The sequence below is a fragment of the Harpia harpyja genome, chromosome 9 (genome assembly GCF_026419915.1).
Source record: "Harpia harpyja isolate bHarHar1 chromosome 9, bHarHar1 primary haplotype, whole genome shotgun sequence".
Lineage (NCBI taxonomy): Eukaryota > Metazoa > Chordata > Aves > Accipitriformes > Accipitridae > Harpia > Harpia harpyja.
The window spans coordinates 24,496,401-24,521,084 of record NC_068948.1 but is presented as its reverse complement, the minus strand read 5'-3'; the positions used below and the strand labels follow the sequence as shown (position 1 = coordinate 24,521,084).

Genomic DNA, 24,684 nt, shown 5'->3' with positions numbered 1-24,684 from the left:
CCGGCCCGGGCCGCCTCGCCGGGCCCGGCTGGCACCGATTGGCGGGGCCGGGGAGGGGGCTCGGGGCGGGGAGGAGCCGCCGGGGGCGGGACGGGGGTTAATGGGGTGGAAAACGAGCCGGCCCGCACCGGGTCACGTTACCGGCCACGGAGGGGTGGACGGGGGGGGGGGGGGGCGCGAGGGGACCCCGCCCGCAGACACAGGCACCGGGAAGGGTCCGGCGGGGTCCCCCGCGCTCCGGCGCCGGCACCGGGCGGGGTCCGGGCAGACCCCCCCGGTCCCGGCAGCACCCACCCGGGTGGTCCCCAGGGATCCTCCCCCCCCGCGCCCCGCCGTCCCCGAGCATCCTTGTGCCTGGGAGCGGGGGGGAGGCGGCCAGCGCCGGGCAGGGGCTGGTGCCCCCCCTGTGCGCACACAGAGTGACCCCTCCGGCACCCCCCGCACGGGGAGCAGCGGGGGGCGCGGGGCCGGGGGGCCGGGGGGGCGCGGCCGCCCCACACAAGGCCCCGCTGTTCCCGGGCCGGGGCCGGTTCTCCGGGGCCGCGGGACAAAGCGCCTTTGTCTGCCCGGGGGGGGCGGGGCTGCGCGGGGGGCACCGGGGGAGGGCCTGGCCACCGATGGGGGGTGGCTAGTGACCACAGAGCCCTGGCTAGTGATGGGGGGCCTGGCCAGGGCTGGGGGGGTCCCGGCTAGTGATGAGGGGTCCTGGGCTAGTGATTGGGGGGCTGGGCTAGTGAGGGGCGTGCCTGGGCTAGTGAAGGGGGGACCTGGGCTAATGATGGGGAGCCCTGGGCTAGTGATGGGGGGAGGCCTGGGCTAGTGGGGGGGGGGGGCTGGGCTAGTGAGGGGGACCCCGGAGCCAATGGGGGGGCTGGGCTTTGGAGGGGGACCCTGGGCTAGTGAGGGAAGCCCTGGGCTTGTGACAGGGGGCCTTGGGCTAGTGACGGGGGCTCTGGGCCAGCGGGGAGGGCGGGACCTCGTGTGCCCCCTCCACCCCCCGCCGTGCTCAGTGTCACACGCCTGTGCCCCCACCCGCCCCCCCGCTGTGCCCTGTCACCCCCCCGCCACTGTGCCCCACGTCACGCGTGTTCCCCCCCCGTACTGTCCCACGTACCCAGCCCCGTGGCACAGGTGTGCACACCTGCCCCCCCCGCTCCCCCGTATACACGTGTGCGCACCCACCCAGCCCCCCCCGCCAGCTTTCCCACGAGTGTCCACCGCACTGCCGCCTTCTGAGCCCCCGTCCGGGGCAGGGGGGGTGGTGTCACGCGTGGGGGTCCGGAGCAGGGGGGGGCCGGGGGCGGGCGGGGCCGGCGGGGGCGGGCGCTGGTCGGTATTTTTAGCCGCGCGCTCCCGGGGCGCAGTCGTTGCCGGGGAACGGCGGGAGCGCGGCCAAGGGAACAGCGGGGGGGGTGTCGGGGGGAGGGGGGGGGACGGGGAGAAAAGGGGGGGGCGGCTGCTCCGGACCCGGGCCCGGGCCCCGGCGGGAGCGATCCGGTACGGCCGGGCGCTGCGCTCGCCCTGCGCCATGCGCGCAACGCACGGGGGCTGCGCGGCCCGGTGGGAGCGGCGGCCGCGGGGCGAGCGGTGAGTGCGGGGACCGGGGGGGGACGGGAACACAGAGCCCGGGGGGGCCTGCTGCCCTCCCACCCCCCATCCGCGCCCCATCGCCCCCTGCACCCCCACCCCCCGCTGCACCACACGGGGGTGGCACCGGGGACCCCTCCGCCTCCGCGGGTGGGGGGTGCTGGGGGCACGCGGGGACCCGGCCCCCCCGCCCCCCCCAGCACAGACACCGGAGGATGCGCCCCCCCGCGCCCGCCTCCATTCTGCCCCAGGCTGGGACGTCTGCCCCCGCGAACCCGGGTGGGAGTGGGGTGCCCCATGGCGGGGGGGGGGGGGAGAACAGATGGGTGCTACAGGGCCCCCCCCCCAGGCCGGGGGGCGGGGGGGGGCACAGGCGGAGGGGTGGGTGTGTGTGCCAGGAGCTCTGTGCGTGTGCAAGGCCCAGCGGGGTGTGCACGCATGTGTACATGCATGGGTGTGCATGAGGCCCAGCTCCCTGTGCACGCCTGTGCTGCCATCGGCCCGGAGCGTGTGTGCGCAGCGTTGGTGCACACCCCCGTTGCACACCCCATCTTGGGGCACGAGACTGTGCAAGGAGCCCCTTGGGGTGCACATGTGGGCCTGCACCCACCGGGGGCAAAGGGGTGCGTGTCCCTGGGGGTTGTGAGCGTGTGTGCACACCTGCTCGTGTGTGCGCATGCAAGGTGTGCCCGCTGCGGTGCTGCACATCTGTGTGAATGCACTTGTGTGTGCATGCGTGTGCATCTGCATGCATCTGTACACACGTGTGCAGGCATGTGCATGTGTGTGCACACGTGTGTGTGCACGTGGGTGCCTCTGCAAGCACCTGTGTGCAGGCGTATGCCTGTGTATACACATGCATGTGCAGGTGTGTGCATGGCTGAGCGCACACGTGTGGGCTCAGCACCCCTGGGTGCTCCTGTGCCTCAGTTTACCCCCCCGCCAGCACCCCGGGGGGACCCACGGGTCCTGGCAGCGCCCCCCCTGCCCTCCCCCAGCCCAGCTGGTGCCACCATGCCCTCCCAGTCCCTGCCAGTTTGGAGGGGGCGAGCGGCACCACTAATCCCTTCCCCTCCCGCAGCCTCTGAGGGGCAATGGCGCAGGACAACGCCGCCTTTTGTGGGGTCACCGAGGGGGTCCCCGGGGAGGCCAAGCCCCCCCCGGTGCCCCCCCGACGGCGAGGGGCCGGTGCCCGCAAGCGCCAGCGTTACGTGGAGAAGGATGGCAAGTGCAACGTGCAGCACGGGAACGTGCGGGAGACCTACCGCTACCTCACCGACATCTTCACCACCTTGGTGGACCTCAAGTGGCGCTTCAGCCTCCTCGTCTTCATCCTCGCCTATGCCGTCACCTGGCTTTTCTTCGGCCTCATCTGGTGGTTCATCGCCTACTGCCGAGGGGACCTGGACCACCTGGAGGACCACGCCTGGACGCCCTGCGTCAACAACCTCAACGGCTTCGTCTCCGCCTTCCTCTTCTCCATCGAGACGGAGACCACCATCGGCTACGGCCACCGCGTCATTACCGACAAGTGTCCGGAGGGCATCGTGCTGCTGCTGCTCCAGGCCATCCTGGGCTCCATGGTCAATGCCTTCATGGTGGGCTGCATGTTTGTGAAGATCTCCCAGCCCAACAAACGAGCCGAGACCTTGGTCTTCTCCTCCCATGCCGTGGTCTCCCTGCGGGACGACCGCCTCTGCCTGATGTTTCGCGTGGGTGACCTGCGGGACTCGCACATCGTGGAGGCCTCCATCCGCGCCAAGCTCATCAAGTCCAAGCAGACGCAGGAGGGCGAGTTCATCCCCCTGGACCAGACCGACCTGAGCGTGGGCTTCGAGACGGGCGATGACCGCCTCTTCCTCGTCTCGCCCCTCATCATCAGCCACGAGATCGACGAGCGCAGCCCCTTCTGGGACGTCTCACGGCACCAGCTGGAGAAGGACGATTTCGAGATTGTCGTCATCCTCGAGGGGATGGTGGAGGCCACAGGTAACGGGGACAATGGCGGTGGCTGGGGGGTGGGATGCACTTGGGGACACCTCATCTCCGTGGGGACACATCATCTCCCTGGGGACACCTTCATGGGAATCTCTCATCCTCATGGGGACACCTCATCTGCATGGGAACATCACCATGGGGACACATCATCTCTGTGGGGACATCTCACCTGCATGGGGGCATCTCATCCCTGTGGTCCACAGTGTGTTCCTGCCTGGTCCTGGCTGGGAGGTGACCCCAAATCCACCCTCACCCCCAAGCTCAGCCTGGATGTGGGTCCCGCCACCTAGAATAACCCCATTGCAGGACTCGTGAGGGAGGGATAGCCTTCCCCTGTAGCCCTTTCCCCCCCCATGGAAAGCCTTCACCTGGCCTGGCCCCATGAGGAGCTTGGGGAGGGGACCCTGATGACAGTGACGTCCCGGCCTGTCCCCTGCTCACAGGGGTGTCCCTTGCACTGGGTGCTTCACAAACACCCCCCCCAACCAGGACTGGGGTGCCCCTGTGCACCAGGTGCAGCACAGATTGGGGTCCTCCATGCACTGGGTGCTGCAGATATCGGGGTACCCCACGCAAAGGGTGCAGCACAGCCCCCCCCCCCCCGTCCTCAGCCGGGGTCAGGGTGCCCCCTTGCACCTCCCTATTGCTGGGGGGCACCCCACCAGCCCACTCCCAGGCTGGGTGCCCACCGGCTGCCCGGTGCAGGGATGACGTGCCAGGCTCGGAGCTCGTACCTGGCGGACGAGGTGCTGTGGGGCCACCGCTTCACCCCGCTGCTGAGCCTGGAGGAAGGCTTCTACGAGGTGGACTACGGGGGCTTCCACCAGACCGTGCCGGTGCCCACCCCGGCCTGCAGTGCCCGGCAGCTGGCAGCTGCGGCCGCCCGCCGTGATGCCCACCTCTACTGGTCCATTCCCAGCCGCCTGGACCAGCCGCTGGAGGAGGCGGCGGCGGCAGAGGGAGGGGGGGACCCCGACACCCCCCGGGAGAGAAATGGCACCCTGGCCAGCCCCGAGGCACGGTGATGGGCCACGGGCGGGCGCGGGGGTGCTGGGCGCCCGGCTGCTCCCCACCGTACTTTCTTTTAATAAACCCCCCCCCCTTCTGACAGTGGTGTTCTTGGGGTGCAGGGTGCTGAATTTGGGGGGTGCGCCTGGGCTTGGGGGGTGCCAATCCAGTGCCCCCACTGGGGAATTTGGGATGAAACGGGGATTGGCAGAGCCCCTCCCTCCCATTGCCACAGGTGATGCCAGGCAGGAATTAGTGTCCACCTACCTTGAGGATTAAGGGGGGCTCCAGACTATGGCACGTTACCCCCCTCACGGCATTTTTGCCCCCCTGGGGGTGCTGGCTTAACCCTGACCTTCCACTCCTTCCCAGGTTATTATTGTAAGGCCTACAGTAATCGTAGGGTGAGGGGTACAACCTAGGGCCAAATGGGGGTGATGCCCGGGGGGGGGGGGGGTTGGTCACGTAGCTTCATTAACAAGACTCTCAAGCTCCAAATGACAGTGTTTTAATGAAGGGGGAAACAGAGGCGGCACCTCTCCAGGCACCCATAGGTGTCCCCCAGAAGATTTGGGGAGCCAAGGGGGGGCACTGTCCCACTCCAGCATCTCCACCGCCCCGTGGGTTCTCACGACGTGGTCTGGGTGTCCTGGGGGTGGGCACGGGTGGGTACAGGGACCTGCAGGAGGGACAGAGGGGACAGTGAGGAGTGGCACCGCACACCCTGTGCCCCCCCCCGCCCAATGCACTGCAAGCCCCGTAGCACTGTGGGCATGAGGATGAGGACCCCCAGTGTGGGCAAGTGGGGTCTCCAAGGACATGGGGACCCCTAGGGTGGGCGGGGCACCGAGCCCTCACGCCCCGCCCCATCCCCACGGCCCCCCCCAGCAGCGGAGGGGGGGCAGCGCTGGGCGAAGCGGACGGAACCGATGGGAACGCCCCGCCCACCCCTCAGTCCCCGCCCACCGCCCCGCCCCCAGCCCCGCCTCCGCCCCGCGGCAGTGGCTAGCCCACGTCTGGGGGGGGCAGGAGCTGCCCTCCCTCCCTGCCCCCCAGCCACGACGCGTGGGTCCCCGCGCCCCACCCTGGGTCCGGCAGAGGGGCGCAGCCGGGGCCCCCCACCCCCACCCCAGGACTCCCGGGTCCCCACGGGTGTATGCACACGCGTGTTGGCAGGGAGGGGCGGGGTGCGTGCACACGCGTGTTGGAGTGAGTGGCGAGGGGGGGACTGACACGGCCCCCCCGTGTCCCCCCGGCTGCCACATTCCTCCCGCCCACGGGCAGCAGCTGCGCGGGGCGGCAGCGGCGGTGGGGCACGGTCCTCGCATGGGCAGGGGCACACGCGTGTGCGTGGCACCAGCCCCCCCCACCTTCGGGGCACGAGTCACCGCGGCCACCTCCGGCAGGGAACTGGGGCAACTGGGAGGACTGGGCTGCCCTGGTTGGGGGAGGGGGGGCGGGGGCCGGACGCCTGGGTCCCCCGTGGGGCCGGGGTGGGGGCCCAGCACGTGGCGCCTGCGCCCGCGTCATCTGTTTGCTCAGCTTGGGGGGCAGCGGGGGGGGGTCAGCGGGGGACACAGCTTGGGTAAACACACACCACACCCCCCCCCAACCACCCTCGGCATGCCCGACCCCGACTGGAATGGACTGGGGGGACTGGGAGGACTGGGGGGACTGGGACAGACTGAAGGGACTAGAATGGACTGGGGGGACTGGGGGGACTGGGATGGCTTGGGGGCACTGGGATGGCCTGGGGGCACTGGAATGGACTGGGGACACTGGGGGATATTGGGGCAGACTGGGGGGACTGGGGCAGACTGGGATGACAGGGAGGTGCTGGGGAAGATGGGCAGACTAGGTGGTACTGGGACAGACTGGAAGGTAGTGGGGCAGATGGGGCGCTGGCACAGACTGGGGGGGACTGGTCCAGACTGGGGATACTGGATTACCTTGGGGGTGCAGGGCTGGACTGTTGGGACTGGGGCAGGCTGGGGACACTGGGCTACACTGGGAGCGTGAGGCTGGACCAGGGGACTGGTGCAGCAGGCTGGGCTGTGGGGATGCTGGGTGCACTGGGGCAGACTGGTGGCACTGGTGCAGGGGGCTGTGGGCCCCACGGCCGTGGCCCCCCCATGCCCTTGAGCTGCCCTTGATCGTTGTCACGGCGACTAAGCCGGACCCTGGGGGGCCGGGGAGGGGGGGGGCGCTACTGGGAGGGGACCTTGGAGTGGCACTGGGGGCACTGGAGCTGTGGGGCAGGACTGGGTGGACGGGAGGGATGGGGGGGCTGGAGAGGGGGTGTGGGGGCGTCAGGACGTGACACTGGGCACTGCCCCAGCACAGCCACGTCCCTGGGCACAACTGCGACCCCAGGAACAGCCAGCCTGGGCACAGCCGGTGCCTGGGCACAGTCGGCTGCAGGCACAGTCGGTTCCCCGGGCACAGCCGTGTCCCCGGGCACAGCTACCACAGCCACAACTGTCCCCAGGCGCAGCCGGTCCCTGGGCACAGCCATGTCCCTGCGCAACAGTTGGCCGAAGGCACAGTTGTCCCTGGGCACAGCCGCATCCCCGGGCACAGCCGGTTCTTGGGCACATGCAGTCCTCGGGCACAGTTGGCCCTGGGCACAGTTGTCTCTGGGCGCAGCAACCCCCCCCCCCAGCACTGCCGTCCCCAGGCCGTGGCCTTTCCCTGGCTAATTTTAGCTGTCCCCATGTTCCCGGTTGCTGCCCGGTGGCACCAGCGTCCCCGGCCGGGGCAGCAGCACACTGGGAGAACTGGGGACACGCTGGGGTGGAGACCAGCCCCCCCGCCCCCCAAACTGCCCCCCTGGTGTCACCCCCTGCTCTGGGGGGGGCTGCAGGGAGGGACCCAGGCATCTGGGCAGCCCCTGCCCCCCCCCACCCCAAGCGGTGGGGTCAGCGTGGGGGGCCCAGACGCCGGGGTGTCTTGCCACCCCTCAGCGGGGGGGGGGGGGGGGTCAGGAGGGGGCACCCCCTGGCCCGGACACCTGGGTTCTCAGCGCTCGGCCGGGACCCCCCACCGCCCCGGATGCCTGGGTCCCACGGCCGCCTCCGGAGGGGGGGGAGGCTGAAACCGGGAGGGGCCCGGAGACCCCCAGCACGGCCCGGGGGGGGAGCGGCAGGAAGAGGGGCAGTGCCCCACATAACGGGGGGAACAGGAGAGGGGGTCCGGAAGGGGTCCGGGGCCGGCCGGGAGGGGGGCTGGGGAGGGGGGCAGGCCCGGCCGGGGGCGGGGGCGGGGGGGGGGCCGGGCCGGGCGGGGCCCGGGAGGGTTTTTCTCGGCCGCCGCCGCTGCCGCCGCCCCCGAGTGCCCCGGGCCGAGAGCAGCGACGGCAGCGCCATGGGCAGAGGGGTGAGTAGGGGCGGCCCGGGGCGCCCGCTGCCCCGCCACCCGCCCACGCGGGGCACCCCCCCACGCGGGGCACCCCCACGCCCACCCCACCCCCCGGAGCGCCCACCCCTGCAGGCACCCGCCTGCTGCCACCAGGCACCTGACCCTGGCACCCACCCACGCGGGACACCCACCCGCCGCCAGCCGGCACCCGCCCACGCGGGGCACCCACATCACCCACCCGCCGCCAGCTGCCACCCACCCCGGGGGCACCCACACGCGCGGGACACCCACCCGCTGCCACCCGTGGGCTCTCTCCCCATCGGCCCTGCCCCCAGCACCAGCACCCACCCACGGGCGTCCTGCAGCCCGCAGCCCCCACGCCCCACGCCGCCATCCCCAGGGGCCCACTGCCACCCTCCCCCCACCTCGGTGCCACTGCCCCCCACATACTCTCCCCCTCGGGGTCCCACTGCCACCCATCCCCGAGTGACCCCCGGCACGGGTGGGCAGCTGCCCAAAGGCCTGGGTCCCCCCCCACTTCGGGGAAGGAATGCGGGGGGGGGGGGGGGAAGGGTTCCCCACGGTGGGGAAACTGAGGCACGGAACCAGGGTGCCCCCGTGGAGGAACACCCCTCTCCCCGTGTCCGTCCCCCACCCGTGCCCGTGGCCCCGTGCGCGTGGCCCCGGCTGCTCAGCGCCAGGGTCCCCGGTGCCGTGGCAACGGCCGCAGGGGGGCCCTGAGCCAGGGCTGGCGCCTTGCCCGGCACCCCCTGTCCCGCCGGGCTCCCCCCGTCCCGCCTGGCATGGCCGGGACCCACCCCTACGCTGGGACCCCCCGGCCCCTGGGCACCCACGCAAAGGTGGGGGGACCCCGGAAGATTTGGGACAGGGGGTGTTCCCCCCGTGGATGTCTCCCCATGGGTGCCCCCCACGGCTGTCCCTCCTGGCAGTCTGTCCCTAGGGAAATGCTGAGGACACCCACCACCCCCACCCTGTGCCACCCTCCTGCCATCCCCCCCCCCCCAAACCCTGGGGTGCCCCTTCAAGTGGGGACCCCCTCCACCCGTGCAAAGCCAAAGTGTCCCCGCATGGGGGGCTGGGGCCCCCAGTGTCTGGGGGGGGCAGGCAGCGGAGCGCCGCCCACCTGGGGGTGCCCCGTGGGGTGGGTGTGGGTGCCCCCCGTGTCCCCGTCCCCACGGTAACACGACCCCTCAGTTCCCGGCCGTTGTTCTTGGCACCAGGGCTGTTTTCCATGACCGCATCGGCCCCCCCGGCCCCACGCTGGGGCACCCGCCGCCCCCCCGGCCCCTGCCTGCTCCTGCCTGCTCCTGCCAACCTCCAGCCCGGCAGGCAGAGCCACCACGGACGTGCCACCGGGCCCTGCCAGCCCTGGGGACCCCCTGCTGCTGGCAGCAGGGGGGTCTGGGGCGGCCATGTCACCCCCCTCACAAGGAGAGCAGGCAGGGCTGCCTGTCCCCTGCCTGCAGTGGCACCCCTGCGTCTCCGTGACGCCCTTAGTGTTGGTGGTGTGTTCCTCTCCCCAGCTTGTGGGGACCCCCTTGGCCACAGTGACCCCCCCAAAGGCCCTGGGGACACCCCCACGACCACAGTGATGCAACCCTACAGCCCCAGGGACAGTGCCACCCCCATGACCACAGTGCCACCCCCGTGACACCCCCATGGCCCTGGGGTTGCCCTTGTGACCACAGTGACACCCCCCCCCCCAAGGCCACAGTGACACCTTCATGGCCACAGTGCCACCCCCACCCTTGCTGCCACCCCCACCCATGGCACCCCCCCAACCTGGGACACTTCACCCTCCCGTCTGTGGTGCCCCCCATGCCCATGCTGCCACTGGTACCTGCAGTCCCCCCCGTGCCCACGGTGACGCCCCGTACCCTCGATGATGCCTGTGGCCACGGTGACCCCCATGCTGGCGGTGACATCCATGCCCATGGTAATGCCCATGCCCACGGCGAGGGCCGTGCCGCTGGCGGTGCCAGCTGCGCCAGTGGTGCCAGCGTGCCCACGGGGTCCTGCGCCCACAGGCCGGCCGGGAGTACTCGCCTGCTGCCACCACCTCCGAAAATGGGGGCGGCAAGAGGAAGCAGAAGGAGAAGGAGCTGGATGAGCTGAAGAAGGAGGTCAACTTGGTGAGGAGGGGGCCGGGGGGGGACGACAGCCGAGACGACTGACCATGCCACCTCAGCTGGGGTGACGTGGGTGATGTGTGCCCGGCAGGACGACCACAAGCTGTCCCTGGATGAGCTGGGCAGGAAGTACCAGGTGGACCTGTCCCGGGTGAGATGTCCCCACATCCCACCCTCAGTGCCATCTCCAGCATCATCCCCCCCTGTGGGTGACACCCAGCCGTGCCCCCTGTCACCTCGCAGCATCCCGTATCCCTCCTGTCCCCATGGGTGGCTCCTGGCCGTGCCCTCCATCCCCTCCTGGCACCCTGCATCCCTGTCCCCATGGGTGACACCCAGCCATGTCCCCTGTCCCCTCCCGGCACCCTGTCCCCATGAGTTACCCCTGGCCATACCCCCTGTCCCTTCCTGTCCCCGGGGGTCCGGTGGCAGCGTGTGCCCACCCCACAGGGCCTGACCAACGCGCGGGCGGCTGAGATCCTGGTGCAGGACGGCCCCAACGCCCTGACGCCCCCCCCCACCACCCCCGAGTGGGTCAAGTTCTGCCGGCAGCTCTTCGGGGGCTTCTCCATCCTCCTCTGGATCGGGGCCATCCTCTGCTTCCTGGCCTACGGCATCCAGGCTGCCATGGAGGATGAGCCCTCCAATGACAATGTGAGGGCACCCCGGGGGCCACTGGCATCGTGGGGGACACACACGGGCATTGTGGGGTCCCTGAGCATCTCAGGGGGCACAGGCATCGTGGGGTTCATGAGCACCCTGGAGTGCACAGGCATCGCAGGGGGCACAGACATTGCAGGGGCACAGGCACGCTGGGGTGCACAAGCATTGGAGGGGGCACGGGCACCCTGGGGGGCTCAGGGGCAGGATGGGCAAGGGTATGTGCCCATTGCCACCATGTGCCAGCTCTTGGGGGGGTCTGGATGTGGGGGGCAAATGGGCCAGGCTGGCACGGGGGTCCCCTCCCTAGCTCCCCACGCTGGGGGACACCCAGGGGATCCCACCCTGCACCCTGGGGTGGCGGGTGCTGAGGTGCCACCTGGGTCCCAGCTGTACCTGGGGGTGGTGCTGGCCGCCGTCGTCATTGTCACCGGCTGCTTCTCCTACTACCAAGAGGCCAAAAGCTCCAAGATCATGGACTCCTTCAAGAACATGGTGCCCCAGGTAGGATCCCCGGGTGGGCACCCGGCTTGGCATAGGTGTCCCGGGTGGGGTGGGGGTGCCTGGGCGTCCCTCAGGGTGCCCTGCACTCTGGCAGCAAGCGCTGGTGATCCGCGAGGGTGAGAAGATCCAGATCAACGCAGAGAACGTGGTGGTGGGTGACCTGGTGGAGGTGAAGGGGGGGGACCGGGTGCCTGCTGACATGCGCATCATCTCCTCCCACGGCTGCAAGGTGAGCGGGCACCGGTGGGCACTGGGGCTGGCATGGGGTGGGCTCCAGGACTAGCATGGTTTGGGCAACGGGACTAGTATCAGGTGGGCAGCAGTGGTGATACGGGATGGGCACCAGGGGTGGCATGGGGTGGGCATCAGGGATGGCATGGTTCAGGTATCATGGTTGGCATGAGGTGGACACGGGGACCAGCACGATGTGGGCGCTGAGACCAGTATGGTTCAGGTGCCATGATTTATATAGGGTGGGCACCATGGAGGGCACGGGGTGGGCACCAGGGCTGGCATGGCAACAGCAGGGCTGGCCCGAGTCCAGCCAAGCCTGGTGGTGCCTGGTGCCCGCCGGCACCCACCTGTGCCCATGGCGCCAGGTGGACAACTCATCGCTGACGGGGGAGTCAGAGCCGCAGACCCGCTCACCCGAGTTCACCCACGAGAACCCACTGGAAACCCGCAACATCTGCTTCTTCTCCACCAACTGCGTGGAAGGTGGGTCCCTGGGTGTCTCTGCCTGCATAGGGGAGAGGTGGGGGGTCCCCGGTGCCCCCCCGTGGCTGCAACACCCTCCCCATCCTGCCAGGCACCGCTCGTGGCATCGTGATCTCCACGGGGGACCGGACGGTGATGGGGCGCATCGCCTCACTGGCCTCGGGGCTGGAGGTGGGGCGCACACCCATCGCCATGGAGATCGAGCATTTCATCCGCCTCATTACTGGTGTCGCTGTCTTCCTCGGCCTCTCCTTCTTCATCCTCTCCCTCATCCTGGGCTACACCTGGCTGGAGGCCGTCATCTTCCTCATCGGCATCATCGTGGCCAACGTTCCTGAGGGGCTGCTAGCCACTGTCACCGTAAGGGCCATTGGGGGAGCAGAGGACTGGCATGGTGCAAGGGGGGCTCTGGTTCTACTGGGAGGGAGGTGGTGGGCACTGGTTCTGCTGGGCTGGCCCTGGTGCACCCAGCAATGTCCAGTGCCTGGTGCTTGCTGACACCCATGGGTGCCCTCTGAGCCCCGTGGTGCCCCCCCCAGGTGTGCCTGACGCTGACAGCCAAGAGGATGGCACGCAAGAACTGCCTGGTGAAGAACCTGGAGGCAGTGGAGACGCTGGGCTCCACCTCCACCATCTGCTCCGACAAGACGGGGACCCTCACGCAGAATCGCATGACCGTTGCCCACATGTGGTTCGACAACCAGATCCATGAGGCCGACACCACCGAGGACCAGTCCGGTGGGTGGCTGGCACTCTGACCCCTCCCTGAGCACCCTGACCCCTTGGCACCCCAACTGCAGGAGCACCCCCTTTCTTGCCCCTGCACCCAGATGTCACTGCCCTGGCACCCCATCCCCCGGGCACCCCCTTCCCTGGGCCCTCAGGGCACACTAGAGGACCTCTGGGAGCGTGGGAGGAGTCCCCAGAGAAGATGGGGGGGCCCCAATGCAACTGATGGGGTCAGGTGTCCCCCAGGTGCCACATTCGACAAGCGCTCGCCCACCTGGGCAGCACTGGCCCGCATCGCTGGGCTCTGCAACCGTGCCGTCTTCAAGCCGGGCCAGGAAAACATCTCCATTTCCAAGGTAGGTGGATGACAACCCCCCAGAGCCCCTCCGAATCCTACTGACAGACAGGGCAATGCCGTCCCCGGTGCCCCCTGTGCTGCCAGCGTCACCCTCAGCACCCTTCCCCACGGCAGCGGGACACGGCGGGTGACGCCTCGGAGTCGGCGCTGCTGAAGTGCATCCAGCTCTCCTGTGGCTCCGTCGAAAAGATGCGGGACAAGAACCCCAAAGTCACCGAGATCCCCTTCAACTCCACCAACAAGTACCAGGTCTGCCAGGCCGGTGGCGGTGGCACTGACCCCTGGGGTGGTCGGTCAGTGCTGCCTGGTGCCAGCGTGCCCGCTGTGCCCACAGCTCTCCATCCACGAGCGGGAGGAGGACCCCCAGGGGTACCTGCTGGTGATGAAGGGGGCCCCCGAGCGCATCCTGGACCGCTGCTCCCGCATCCTGCTGCAGGGCCAGGAGGTGCCGCTGGACCAGGAGATGCGGGAGGCCTTCCAGAATGCCTACCTGGAGCTGGGGGGGCTGGGTGAACGTGTCCTGGGTGAGGACGGGGGCATGGGGGGGTGGGGGGGCTCAGGGGATGGGGCAGGGACGGGCGCATGGGGCCACAAGTGCGTGGTGGGCATGGGGTGTAGGGACGTGGGGGCATGCAGTGGGTTGATGGGGGGTATGGGGGACACGGGGTGGGGGGAGGTGGGGGGCATGGAGGACATGGTGGCAGGGGGATATGAAGGGTGTGGGGGCAAAGGGACATGGGGACAGGGGAATGCAGAGGGACATGGAGGACATGGCAGGGGCATGGGGACATGGGCGTGGGGTGATAGAACTTGGGGACACAGGGGCGATGGGGCACATGGGGGGCAAGGGAACACACGTATGTGGAGGATGGAGGGGGAGGACCATGGGGACACAGGGGAGACGGTGGGCAGGGAGGCACGGGGGGCACTGCTCAAGGGGATGGGGTGCATGAGCACTGGGGGAACATGGGGGACACAAGGGATGTGGGGTCAAAGGGGGCACCGGGGGGGACAAGGAGTACCGGGCGAGGGAAGGGGGTGCCCGTGGGTGCCCACACCCTGTCACCCGCCGGTGCCCACCAGGTTTCTGTCACCTCTACCTGTCCCCGGACAAGTTCCCCCGCGGGTTCAGGTTTGACGCCGACGAGGTCAACTTCCCCACCAGCAACCTCTGCTTCGTGGGGCTGATGTCCATGATTGACCCCCCCCGTGCCGCTGTCCCCGACGCCGTCGGCAAGTGCCGCAGCGCCGGCATCAAGGTGAGACCCCCCTCGCCATGAGCCCCTTGATCCCCCCCCCCGAGCATGGGTCACCCCTCTGTGTGTGTGTGTCCCCAAGGTGATCATGGTGACGGGGGACCACCCCATCACAGCCAAGGCCATTGCCAAGGGGGTGGGCATCATCTCGGAGGGCAACGAGACGGTGGAGGACATCGCTGCCCGTCTCAACATCCCCGTCAGCCAGGTCAACCCCCGGTAGGTGCCGGTGTCAGGGGTGGTCCTGGGTGGTCCGGCAGCCTCCGCTGAGGCTGCGGTGTGGCAGGGAGGCGAAGGCTTGTGTGGTACACGGCTCCGACCTGAAGGACATGACCTCGGAGCAGCTGGACGAGATCCTCAAGAACCACACCGAGATCGTCTTCGCCCGCACGTCCCCCCAGCAGAAGCTCATCATCGTGGAGGGCTGCCAGCGCCAGGTGCCCTGTCCGTGTGTACCCTGCTGCCCCTGTCCCCATGCCCCATGATGTCCCCATCCCCGTGCTTCACGGTGCCCTTGTCTCTGTGCCCCGTGGTGCCCCCAGCCCTGTGGTGTCCCTGTCCTGGTGCCCTGCAGTGCCCTGTCCCCGTTCTCCACCTTGTCCCTGTCCCCGTGCCCCTTTCCCTCTACCCCAAGCTACCCTGCTGTCCCTGTGCCCCTTGATGTCCCAGTCCCCATGCACCATGGTGCCGCTATCACTGTGCCCCTCTGTGTCCCCATCCTGTGCCCCACGATACCTCCATCCCCATGCCCTCCCGTGCCCCGTCCCTCTGCCCCACAGTGCCTGACTCCTGTGTCCCCAGGGTGCCATAGTGGCAGTGACAGGGGACGGGGTGAACGACTCCCCGGCACTGAAGAAGGCTGACATCGGCATCGCCATGGGCATCGCTGGCTCCGATGTCTCCAAGCAGGCGGCCGACATGATCCTCCTCGATGACAACTTCGCCTCCATTGTCACCGGCGTGGAAGAAGGTTGGTGCAGGCCCCTCCATGGCGCTCCTCCCCCTGGCCGGATGCCTGCCACCCCTATCACCCACCGCCCACCATCCCCACAGGGCGCCTGATCTTTGACAACCTGAAGAAGTCCATTGCCTACACCCTGACCAGCAACATCCCTGAGATCACCCCCTTCCTCCTCTTCATCATCGCCAACATCCCCCTGCCCCTGGGCACTGTCACCATCCTCTGCATTGACCTGGGCACTGACATGGTGAGGATGGGAGGGACAAGGGGTGATGGGGGGGACGGGGGTGACAGGGGGTGACGGATCACCCCACCACCCAGGTCCCCGCCATCTCCCTGGCATATGAGGCAGCCGAGAGTGACATCATGAAGCGCCAGCCCAGGAACCCCCGAACGGACAAGCTGGTGAACGAGCGGCTCATCAGCATGGCCTACGGGCAGATCGGTGAGGGGCGGGCGCACCGGCCTCCCCAGACGGTAACAGGGGCAACGGGGGCCACCAGCACTGGTGGCACCCCAGGACCCACCAGTGACACCGGGCACCCACTAGAGATACTGGGGACATCCCCCCCAGCTGGCACCATGGCCACTGTGTGAGACCGGGGCACCAACTAGTGACCCCAGAGCACTCACTCAAGATATCAAAGGCACGCCAGGACCCACTGGTGATACCAAGTGATGTTCCCCCAGCTGGCGTCTGGAGCCCATGTGACTCTGGGGCACCCACTGGTGCTAGTGGAGCACCCACCAGTGACACCAGGACAGCGAGTAGCATCGGGCTGTGCAATGATTAGCCAAGACCTGACCCCACACCCCAGCGGCCCTTGGGGTGCTGATCCCCGGGTGCCGCTCCCTGATCCCGGGGGTGCTGATCCCTGATCCTGGGGTGCCGCTCCCCCAGGGATGATCCAGGCACTGGGCGGTTTCTTCACCTACTTCGTGATCCTGGCTGAGAATGGCTTCCTGCCCGGCACGCTGGTGGGCATCCGCCTGGCCTGGGATGACCGCTCCACCAATGACCTGGAGGACTCCTATGGCCAGGAGTGGGTGAGTGAGCTCCTCGCATGCCCGCTTGTGTGACCGCCTTCACACAGCTCTGGTCTGCCTGTGCTTACAGACATGTGCCCTCGCCCACCCGTGGCTGTGCATGCACAAACCCACCCCTCAGCTCGTGCAAAGGCTTTGCACGAGTGTGTGTACACACGTGTGCGTTGCTGTGTTTGCACGTGCCCTCACAGCCCTGTCCTTCTGCACATCCCCTCGCACGCCTGTTTGTGCACCTGTCTTTGCACAGCTGTGCTCATGTGCGTGTGCTCACACGTGCCTAGGCGAGTGTGCCCTCGCATGCCTGTGCTTGTGCAAAGCCCTTGCATGCGTGTGCACACCCACGTGAGTGTGTTTGCACACACCGTCCCACACTCATCCTTCTGCTCATCCCCTCGCACACTTGCTCATGCACCTGCCCCTGCGTGGCGCGTGCTCGTGTGTGCCCTCCCATGTGTGAGCGTGCGAAGGGGGGGACACGCAGGTGTGCGCTGAGGCCGTGCCCCCCCCCCCCCCCAGACCTATGAGCAGCGCAAGGTGGTGGAGTTCACCTGCCACACCGCCTTCTTCGCCAGCATTGTGGTGGTGCAATGGGCCGACCTCATTATCTGCAAGACCCGCCGCAACTCTGTCTTCCAGCAAGGCATGAAGTGAGTATCCCCCCCCTACCCCCAGCACCCATGGGTGCTTTTCCCCAGCCCCCCCACCCCGTGCCTTACACCCATACCGCTGTCCTGCAGGAACAAGATCCTGATCTTCGGGCTGCTGGAAGAAACGGCGCTGGCAGCATTTCTCTCCTACTGCCCCGGCATGGGGGTGGCCCTGCGCATGTACCCCCTCAAGTGAGTGGGGGGGGGCACCCTGGCCCTGCCCCCCCCCCCCCCCATGGGTGCCCTCCCACTAACGCTGCTCCCCCCCAGGGTCACTTGGTGGTTCTGCGCCTTCCCCTACAGCCTCCTCATCTTCGCCTACGACGAAGTGCGCAAGCTCATCCTGCGCCGCTACCCCGGTGGTGAGTGAGACCCCCAATTGCGCGGCCCCCCCCAAAACCCCCCATGGCTATTGCCCCCCCAAGGTCGTCACTGCTTTCTCCCCATTTGGGGCACAGTCCCCCAAAAACCCCCAGTATGGGCTCTGCCCCCCAAATCCCCCCTTTTTGAGCACCCCAAAGTCCTCACTGACCCCCTCAAGTGGCTACTGTCCCCTGCCCTGAGTGGCACAGTCCCTTTAGCCCCCCCATCTTGCTCCCCTGTCCCCCCACTGCCCCCCAAAGCAAATGCTGCCCCCAAAACCACCCTCAGGGCTGGCACATGCCCCCAAAGGATTTGGGGGGGCACCAGGGGAGGAGGTCTTAGGGGATACCAGGGGTGGGTGGGGGCATCCATAGGGGTTGGGGGGGACCTAGGGAAGTGGGGGGGGCACCCAAGATGCATGGGGAGCACCCAGGGGGGGTTGGGGGGGACCCAGGGAAGTGGGGAGCCCCCATGGGAGAAGGAGATACCCAGGAGAGGTGGGGGACACCCAAGAGGGATGGGGAGCACCCAAGGGATGGGGGGACACCCACAGGGTCTGGGGCACATGCAGGGGGTGGGGGGGACCCGCATCTGACCCCCCCCTCAATGCCTGCCCCCTTGCAGGCTGGGTGGAGAAGGAGACCTACTACTAGACGTCTGTGTGGGCCCCCTGGCCCCCCCTCATCCCAACCCTCCACCCCTGTACTAACCCCGGGGACTGGCGCTGCCGGGCATGGGACCCCCCCGGCCCGGGGGGACCCAGGAGTGCAGGGGCGGGGCATCCTCTGCTCCCCCCGTGGGGCACCCAGACCCCCACACACCTTCAGAGCAATAAAAGAGTTTAACCCCTTTGTGCCCTCGTCTGTGCTGCAGGGAGTGCAGTGGGGGGGTGGACAGAGAGACCGGGGGGGGCAGGATGGGGGGCACAGGCGGAGGGATAGAGCCTGCTTGCCCGCCCCTTTCTCTGTGTCCCCCAGTTCCCCACATCCCTCCCTTGTTAGCTGATGCCCCCCCATGTCGCCTCCATGCCCCTCCATGTGCCTTCATGCCCCCCCCCCCCCGTGCCCCCCATGTGGTGCAAGGCCCTGGCACATTCCGCACCCACCCGGACACCTGGGTCCCCATCCCGCGGGGGGCTTGGGGGTGCCCCGGCCCTGCTGAGTCAGCATTGGCGCGGGGGGGGCGGGGCATAGGGTCTGGCCCCGCTCGGGTTTCGCCAACGGGGTTTTGGTGTCACCTGGGATTAAAAATAAGGAGGATCCGAGTCACAGACACCTGAAACCGGTGCTGGGGACGGAGGGGGGTTGGGGGGGGGGAGAGACAACACCCCCTCCTTGCACCCTCTGGCACCTGTGTGTGAGGGTCCCAGGCACCCCATAACCCCAACATGGGGGTCCTGAGCACCCCAATTCCCTGCACACAGGGGTGCTGGGCACCCACAGCCCTGAGAATAGTGGTCCTGGGCACCCACAGCCTTTGGCATGGGGGTCCCGGGCACCCCATCTCCCTGCGAATGGGGGTCCTGGCTCCCATGGCTTCTTGGCTTGGGAGGAGAAGCCCCCTGCCCAGCCCTGGGGGGTGGCCATGGGGGATCCGGTCCCCCCCAGCCTGGGGGGATCCACTTCTCAGTGATCAGCAGAGCAGGTGGTCATCCGATCCGAGGGGTACAGAGGTGACAAAATACCATGTGTCCCCCTATCCTGACGGAGCCGGGCAGCTGGTGGCTGTGGGGCTGGGGGGTCTCCATCGGCTCCAACCCAGAGCTGTGTCCTAGGGCAGGGGTGCTCAGTGCTGGGGGGTGGGATGGGGGGTACCCTGTCCCCCACCCTGGTGCCCTCAGGGCCAGCTCTAGTATGTCCCTGTCCCTGTCCCTCTCCCCAGCCAGGGACTCTGGGGGCTGGGGAGGAGAGTGGCCACCCAAGGGTCCCCAGCACCCACTAGGACCAGCCCCCGTCCCTGTGGCGTCCCTGGGGCCCGGCGCTGGTGACCCCAGGCTCGGCTCCTTATTTTTAGCCCCCCGCTCCCCCCCCCAGCTCCCTCCCGCCGGCTCCTCTTTCATTGCTTAATATGGAGCTGGAGCAGGGCCAGCGAGGCGGGAGGGGATGGGGCTGAGCCCCCCCCCGGCTGGACCCCGTGCCCTGAGCCCCCCCCCGTGCAGTGGTGGGGGGACAGGGAATGCAGGGGGGGTCGGGGTGCTACTGTCCCCCGCTTTGTGCCTTCGGCCCCTTTGGGGCTGGGAAGGGGCCATGTGTCTGTGTGTCCCCGGCTGTGTCCGTCTGTCCCCTCCTGGTGAGGCCGAAAGGGGCCGTGTCTGTCCGTGTCCCCCCCCACCCCAGGGGCCGTGTCTCTCTGTCCCCTCTGGGGCCAGGAAGGGGCTGCGTGTCCGTCCCCTGTGCTGGGGCTGTTAGTCCCAGCTGGGCTCTGTCTGTCTTTCCATCCCCAGACGCAAAGGCATCATCTGTCTGTCCCCAAGGCTCTGTCTGTCTGTCCCCATCTGGCTGTTGTCCAGCCCAGGGGCTGTCTGTCTGTCTCTCCATTCCCTGGCAGTGTGTCCATCCCTGCTCGTCTGTGAGTCCATCTGTCCGTGGGTCCCATCCCCATCTGTCCCTCTGTCCGTCCCTCCCTGCAGGTCTGTATCTGCCCGTCTGTCCCATCCACCCACCCATCCGTCCCCGTCCGTGGGTCTGCCTGGCGGGCAATGGGGGTCTGGGGATGGGTGCTGGCACTGCTGGTGCTGGGGGCCGGGGGGGCAGGGGGGGGCAGGGGACGGCCTGGACTTCCCCACATACGACGGGCTGGACCGGGTGCTGCCCATCACCCTGAAGAACTACAAGGCGATGCTGAAGCGGTTCCCGGTGCTGGCCCTGCTCCACCACCGCCCCAGCCAGGGTGACCCGGCGGCCCAGCGCCACAGCGAGATGGAGGAGCTCATCCTGGAGGTGGGCACGAGGCGGGGCACAGGAGGCAGGGGACCCCACATGGCACTGGGGACACTATAGAGACCAGGGGATGCTGGTGGGACAGGCACCGGTGCTGGGGTACTGGCACCTGTGTGGCACTGGGGACACTGGTGGGGACCAGGGACACCGGTGCGATGGGCAGCTACACCCATATGGTACTGGGGACACTGGTGGGGACCAGGGGATGCTGGTGGGAGAGGCACTGGCACTGGGGCACCATCACCTGTGTGGCACTGGGAGTATTGGTGGGGATCAGGGGGCACTGGTGGGATCAGGGGACAGTGGTGCAATGGGCACCAGCACTGGGGACCAGGGGATGCTGGTGGGACACACACTGGCACTGGGGCACCAGCACCCATGTGGCACTGGGCACACTGTAAGGACCGGGAGACACTGGGGAGGGACAGGCACCAGCACCCAGGGTGGGAGGTCCCTGGGGGCCAGTCGGGGGCAGAACAGCCTCACTGGGAGGGGACAGGGGCTGGGGTTGACAGGGCTGGGGACACCCCTCCCCATCTTTGCCCTCTCCATACATGTGCCATGGGCCAGCAGGGCCCCCCTGCACCCAGAATAGAGCCCAGCCCACTGCCAGCATCACCATCTGTGGGGACACCAGCTGCTGGGGGGGACCCGTCCCCAAGAGCTGGCACCCGCTGGGACCCCCAGCATGGGGCGGGGGGGGGGTGTGAATGGATGGAGGGATGGAGGGGAGGCACAGCTGGGCTGGGGACCCTTGGCTGGGGGGGGATGGACAGGCCTGGTGGCAGGTGCCCCCCAGCGCGGTGTCCCCCCAGCTGGCAGCCCAGGTGCTGGAGGACAAGGGAGTGGGCTTCGGCCTCGTCGACTCTGAGAAAGATGCAACTGTGGCCAAAAAGCTGGGTAAGGGTGACCCCTCCCTGCCTCCCCCCGGGACTTCTCAAGCACAGCAACCCCCCCAGATCCCCCTACTTGGCACAGGTGTCCCCCCTGCATCCCCCCCAACCAGGCACTGGGAACCCCCTGGACCCCCAAACCTGGCACAGGGACCCCTGTATCCTCCAGCCTGAGACAGGGACCCCCAGAAGCCCCCCCCGCCCCATCTGGGAGAGGGATTCCCCTGTATCCCCAGCCAGGCACAGGGACCCCTCCCAGACCCCCAAATCTGGCACAGGGACACCCCCCCTCCAGCACCCCAGCTACCCCCCCCCCCCCCCCCCCCAGGCCTGACAGAGGAGGACAGCATCTATGTGTTCAAGGAGTATGAGTTGATCGACTATGACGGGGAGCTGGCAGCAGACACGCTGGTGGAGTTCCTGCTGGATGTGAGAGCCCCCCCCCCCCCCGGGGGGGACCCAGGCGTGTGGGACCCCCCCTTCAACTGCTGCCCTCCCCCCCAATATCCCAGGAGGGAACCCAGGAGTCTGGGCCCCCAACCCTTCCTTTGTGTGGTTGGGGGAGGACCTGGGCATCCTGACCCTCCCCACCCCAGCTGTCCCTGACCTGGGGGAGTCTCTGGGGACCCCGGTGCTGCCCCCAAACCCCCCCCAGGTGCTGGAAGACCTGGTGGAGTTCATTGAGGGTGACCATGAGCTCCAGGCCTTCGAGAACATCGAGGATGACCCCAAACTCATCAGCTACTTCAAGAACAAGGACTCAGAGCGTACGTGGGGCTGGGGCAGCCCCCCCTGTGTCCTCCCCTGTCCCCCCCCACAACCCAGCCACAGCCCTGGTCCCAGCCCCCAGGGCACTCTTCCAGCCATCCATTTGCTTATCCCTCCCTCCGTCCATCCATTCCTCCATCCGTCCCTTGTGGAGGGCTCCAGGGACTGATCCAGACAACCCTGGCCATGTTGGGGACCGTGGGTTTGGGGGGGCCCTTCTGGACCCAAAGCCACCAGGATGGATCTGGGCTGGGGGTGCCAGTGCTGGCTCCCGGTGCAGGGCCGTGGGGCTGGTACCCGGTGTCAGTACCTGGTGCCAGCGCCAGGACCCATCCCTGCTCCCCCAGACTTCGAGGCCTTTGAGGAGGCGGCAGAGGAGTTTCACCCCTACACCCCCTTCTTCGCCACCTTTGACAGCAAGGTAGGAGCGAGGGTCCCGGTGGGGCAGGGTCACCCTCTGCCAGCACCCATGGGTGGCTCAGGGACCCCAACCCTGCCACAGGCAGCCAAGAAGCTCACCCTGAAGCTGAACGAGATCGACTTCTACGAGCCCTTCATGGAGGAGCCACTGACCATCCCCGACTGGCCCAACAGCAAGGAGGAGATCATGGCCTTCGTGGAGGAGCACAAGCGGTGGGGGCCCGGCCACCCCCAGCCCTGCCTCAGTTTCCCCCGTGGGGGCTGCTGGGGGGACCATGGGGAGATGGTTGCCGTGGAGAGATGGTTGCCGTGGGGATGTGGTTGCCATGGGAAGTGGGTGTCATGAGGAGGTGGTTGCCACGGAGCGATGGTTGCCATGGGGATGTGGTTGCCAAGGGAGGTGGTTGCCAAGGTAGACCGTTGCCATGGGAGGTGGTTGCCATGGGGACAGGTTGCCATGGGGAGGTGACTGCCAGTGCAGCCGCAGCCTCGGGGATGGGGGATTCCCAGGGCGAGGGAGGCCAGGTGGGGGCCCCCCCCCAGCGTGCATTGAGGCCCGAACCCTCTCCCTCCACCCTGGCAGCCCCCCTTCCCCCGACACCACTTTGCTGGCAGTGGCCCCTGGGGTGATGCGAGTTTGCGAGGCCTCATCAGGCGGGGGGGGTGGGTGCTGAGCCTGCCTCTGGGGTGAGGTGTCGGTGGGCCGTGGGGCAGCTGAGCCCCTCCTGGGGCCAGGGTTGGGGGTCCCGTCAGGGCAGGCAGGGCAGGGTTAAGGCCCGGGTGCTGCTGGGATGTTCCTGCAGCCTTAATCCCCCCACCCGGATCAACCCGCCCCCCCGCCACGGCCTCAATCCCGTGGGAGATGGGGAGATGGGGGGGACCCTCCATGGCCCCCCCGAGGTGCCAGCGGTGTCGGGGGGCTCAGCCCCGGCCCTGTGACCCCCCACCCCTCCAGAGCCAGCCTGGCTGTCCTGCACCCCACCCCCAGCCACTGCACCCCTATCCGCGCAGCCCCCCCAGCTGCACAGCAGAGGCCGGGGGGGAGGCAGTGGCTCTGGGTTAGGGCTGGTTTGGGGGTGACCCTCACCCCCCCCTCCATCTCGCAGGGCCACTCTGCGGAAACTCAAACCCGAGAACATGTACGAGACCTGGGTGAGTGCAGGGAGAGAGGGATGGGGGGTCCTGCCCCCGTCACCTTCCCTGCCCCCCTGGAGAGCCCCCCACCCACTGGAGTGCCCACCCCCCTGCTGGTGACACCGGCCCATGTCCCCCCCAGGAGGATGACATGGACGGGATTCACATTGTGGCCTTCGCAGAGGAGGATGATCCGGGTGAGGGAGGGAGCCAGGAGGGGGGGCCAGGGGGTCCAGGGCAGGTCCTGGCACCCCTCACCCCCATACCCACCCCAAATGGGTTCGAGTTCCTGGAGATCCTGAAGGATGTGGCCCGGGACAACATGGACAACCCTGACCTCAGCATCCTCTGGATCAACCCTGAGGATTTCCCGCTGGTAGTGATCCCCCCCGGGACACACACACCCCACTACGAACCCCCCCCGTGCTGTAGGGCAGGCCTGGGAGGGCTGACCCCTGTGTGCCCCCCCTAGCTCATCTCTTACTGGGAGAAGACCTTCAACATTGACCTGTCCCGTCCCCAGATTGGGGTGGTCAACGTCACCGACGTGAGTGTGTGCGTGTGTGTGTCCCGGGACCCATGGCATGGCCCCCCCCTCATGTCAGCCAGCCTTGGGGGCTGAGTCCTGATGGGCTCATCACACTGGTGGGCCTCAAAGGCAGCCCCTGGGAGCTGGGGTCCCAGCCTGTCCCGTCCCCCTGGGGGTCCCCCGCCTCCCTCCCCCATGTAACCGCGTGCCGCCTCCCACGGCGTGTGCCCCCCCACCCCATCCCTGCCCATCCCACGTCCCCCCCACCGGCATCCCCAGGCCAACAGCGTGTGGCTGGAGATGGCAGACGAGGACGACCTGCCCAGCCCCGCAGAGCTGGAGGAGTGGATCGAGGACGTGCTGGCAGGCGAGATCAACACCGACGACGACGACAAGGATGATGACGATGATGATGATGATGACGATGACAACTAGGCCTTGTGCTGGGCCTCTGTACCCGTCCCTGTCCCTGAGCGAGCCATTAAAGTACCCAAAGAACCAGGCTGTGTCACCGGCAGGGGGACAGGAGGGCTGGAGGGGCTCCAGGCACCAGCAAGATCCCTCGTGTGAGACTGATTGCCCCTTGTCACCCCCCCAACTCCCCATGCACAATCCACCGCGCAGCATCCCAAGGGATCAGCCCCAAAAAGACCCCCCCC

General features: G+C 68.2%; 3 protein-coding genes across 4 annotated transcripts; all 3 read left to right on the top strand.

Moving 5' to 3' along the window:
- Window positions 1-1,452: 1,452 nt before the first annotated feature.
- KCNJ9 (potassium inwardly rectifying channel subfamily J member 9) lies at window positions 1,453-5,091 on the top strand. Its single transcript, XM_052795850.1, has 3 exons — window positions 1,453-1,587; window positions 2,669-3,576; window positions 4,291-5,091. Exons 2-3 carry the CDS (start codon window positions 2,682-2,684, stop codon window positions 4,608-4,610), a joined length of 1,215 nt encoding a protein of 404 aa, XP_052651810.1. The 5' UTR covers window positions 1,453-1,587; window positions 2,669-2,681; the 3' UTR covers window positions 4,611-5,091.
- Window positions 5,092-7,849: 2,758 nt separating this feature from the next.
- LOC128145561 (sodium/potassium-transporting ATPase subunit alpha-2) lies at window positions 7,850-18,191 on the top strand. Of its 2 annotated transcripts, none has more exons than XM_052795839.1 (23): window positions 7,850-7,968; window positions 9,999-10,103; window positions 10,192-10,251; window positions 10,551-10,754; window positions 11,151-11,264; window positions 11,359-11,493; window positions 11,864-11,981; window positions 12,073-12,341; window positions 12,521-12,719; window positions 12,957-13,066; window positions 13,183-13,317; window positions 13,403-13,592; window positions 14,152-14,327; window positions 14,407-14,543; window positions 14,611-14,761; window positions 15,126-15,294; window positions 15,378-15,532; window positions 15,607-15,730; window positions 16,187-16,332; window positions 16,849-16,979; window positions 17,070-17,171; window positions 17,250-17,341; window positions 17,967-18,191. In XM_052795839.1, the coding sequence occupies exons 1-23, from the start codon at window positions 7,957-7,959 to the stop codon at window positions 17,993-17,995; spliced, it is 3,063 nt and encodes a 1,020-aa protein (XP_052651799.1). In that variant the 5' UTR covers window positions 7,850-7,956; the 3' UTR covers window positions 17,996-18,191. The 2 variants fall into 2 exon arrangements, with proteins under 2 accessions (XP_052651799.1, XP_052651798.1); XM_052795838.1 differs by lacking the exon at window positions 7,850-7,968 and adding an exon at window positions 9,812-9,907.
- Window positions 18,192-20,040: 1,849 nt separating this feature from the next.
- On the top strand, window positions 20,041-24,523 carry CASQ1 (calsequestrin 1). Its single transcript, XM_052795849.1, is given in 11 exon segments — window positions 20,041-20,085; window positions 20,087-20,281; window positions 21,097-21,181; window positions 21,503-21,603; window positions 21,830-21,941; window positions 22,290-22,363; window positions 22,445-22,575; window positions 23,469-23,514; window positions 23,639-23,872; window positions 23,969-24,043; window positions 24,305-24,523. Coding segments are annotated over 11 exon segments (1,254 nt in total). The 3' UTR covers window positions 24,461-24,523.
- Window positions 24,524-24,684: the final 161 nt, after the last annotated feature.